The following is a 2,510-nucleotide window of genomic DNA, read 5'->3' on the forward strand; positions in this document are numbered from 1 at the left end:
AGCACAGACTAGAAAGTTATTTTGGTTACATCCCAAAGAACCTACCAAGTGTTTAGAAATTGTTTGAAAATTATTTTTATAAAATGGAAGAGGATAATAGAAAAATCCTACATTTTATTACCACTTAATACTCAACAGTTCCTGGTCAGGCCAGTTGTTTTTTAGTTCATTTGTTGTATTGTCATAAGGGTAATGACACACAGAGGCTAAATAGACTGATAAAGTGCTCATTGAGGTTAATGGGAACCTTTCCCTTGATTTCAGTAGGGGTTGGACTTGTTCCTCAAATCTGCTTTGAAAACCCTGAAACTCAAGTGAGGGTTAATGCCAACAACGCTATGAAGATATACAAAGGGATTTTTAAAGCATCTTAGAAACAGGAGGAACCAAAACCCAGTAACTTTCCATATGATTTGGAGGCCTAACTGCGCAGCCCCACTTTGGAACATTTCTCCCATTCAGACTAATGTTATGCACTTTTCCCCCTCTTCCTGTTTTGGAGTCGGAGAACACTTGGCAGCCAGTGTTAGAGAGACTGAAATAATATTGACAATCAAAATAAATAGAGTGTTAATTTCCTATCATGTACTTGACTGGGCTTTGCATTTTCACAAAGATGGCTGGAGCCTAGGATGGAATTTTATAAAATATATTTCGGGGTAGATCATCGTCTTATTCAAATTGCATCTCTCCATTGAAATCAATATACCTGTGACAATTTAAACCAGCTTAGGGTATGTCAGTTTTCATCTAAATAAATAAAACTGAATAAGAGATAAAACTCTAAAATAGCCTCAGTATACTTTTCCTATGACTCAGGATGCTCAGATTGATAAGAACTTGGACCATGTATATGGTTCTCTTCTGACTAGTGAGATGATTTATTCCCATTTCAATCAATTTCTCTGGATTCATGGGAAAACCCTACATTTCTGCAGAGCTCTCCTCATGGCCTCCTTGACCTCTTTGTTTCTCAGGCTGTAGACGAGGGGATTGATCAGGGGTGTCGAGATAGTGTAGAAAAATGAAAACACTTTGTTTGGGGCTGTGAGTTCATTGCTGTTTGGTAACATGTAGACAGTTATTAGGGTCCCATAGAAAATTGTAACCACAATTAGGTGGGAGGAGCAAGTGGAAAATGCCTTTTGCTTCCCAGTGGTGGAAGGGATTCTCAAGATGGTGGAGATGATAAAAACATAAGATGCCAGAGTCAAAAGAAATGGGAGAACAACATTTATGGAAGAGAGTATGAGGGTCGCCATGGTCACCAGATTTGTGTTACTGCAGGAGAGGTTAATCACTGGGGTGAGATCACAAAAGAAATGATCAATTTCATTAGGGCCACAGAAGGCTAATTGTGACATACAAGATACTAATATGGAAAGAGATATGAATGAACTTAGCCATGATACAGCTGCTAATTGCATACAGAGCCTGCCATCCATATGTGTTGTATAGTGCAGGGGTTTACATATAGCTAAGTACCGATCATAAGACATCACAGCTAACATATAACATTCAGCAGTCGCTAGGAAACCAAACCAAAAAAATTGAACCATGCAGCCTGTAATAGAAATGGTTCTGTCCCCGGTCATGAAACTGGCCAGCATCCTGGGCAGGATGGTAGAGGAGTAGCAGATTTCCAAACAGGACAAATTTCCCAGGAAGAAGTACATGGGGGTATGAAGGCACTGATCAGTCACAGCCAGTGCAGCAATGAGGATGTTCACAGCCATGGTGACTACGTAGATCACTAGAAACAGCAAGAAGAAAATAATTTGCAGTTCAGGGAGGTTCCCAAATCCCAGCAGGATGAATTCTGTGATGGATGTTTGATTTCCTCTTCTCCTTTCTCCGTGAGGTGTACGTCGGTTTCCTCCTTCTCCTCTCTCCATCTGAGGTATCTAGTGACAAAGAAAAAGTAATAATTATTTAGGGAAGTTACTGTACAATTAAACTGGGTTGTTTCCATCCATTAAATACCATAAAAAATTGCATTGCAAACTGAGATCAGGGTTTGTATTCTTTCACACTCAAGCTTTGCACAGGGTTTTGGAACAGAGAGTCACCATGCACCTATCAAAAAAAAAAAAAAACAACAACATGGATAATTTATCACTTTCAACCCTGCCCCCCTTTCCATTATTTATTGATAAGTAGATTTAAAGTCCTAAAAGGGCCATTCGATCATCTAGTCTCACATCCTGTATAACACACACCATAGATTAGCCCCAGTTTCCACAATGTTAAACTCAATACCTTGTGTTTGGCTAAAAGGGATCTTCTAGAAGAGCATCCAGGGCTAGATTTTTAAAGGTATTTAGGCATCTATGGATCTAGCGGATAAAGGTATCTAGTGGATTTTAAAAACATCTAGGCTCCTAAAGGGCAATAACTTCAATGGTTGTTAGGCACCTCCATGCCTTTAAAAATCTGAACCTCTGTCTTCATTAGAAGACATCAAGAGACAGAGAATCAATTACTGCCCTTGGTAGTTTTTCTCAAAGATT

General features: G+C 39.2%; 1 protein-coding gene across 1 annotated transcript; it reads right to left on the reverse strand.

Moving 5' to 3' along the window:
* Positions 1-911: 911 nt before the first annotated feature.
* Positions 912-1,895, reverse strand: LOC112105192 (olfactory receptor 11A1-like). The gene has a single exon (XM_024197881.1). It carries the CDS (start codon positions 1,893-1,895, stop codon positions 912-914), a length of 984 nt encoding a protein of 327 aa, XP_024053649.1.
* Between the last annotated feature and the right edge of the window lie 615 nt (positions 1,896-2,510).

The sequence above is a fragment of the Terrapene carolina genome, unplaced genomic scaffold (assembly GCF_002925995.2).
Source record: "Terrapene carolina triunguis isolate 2854851 unplaced genomic scaffold, T_m_triunguis-2.0 Scaffold33339, whole genome shotgun sequence".
In the NCBI taxonomy this organism is placed as follows: domain Eukaryota; kingdom Metazoa; phylum Chordata; order Testudines; family Emydidae; genus Terrapene; species Terrapene triunguis.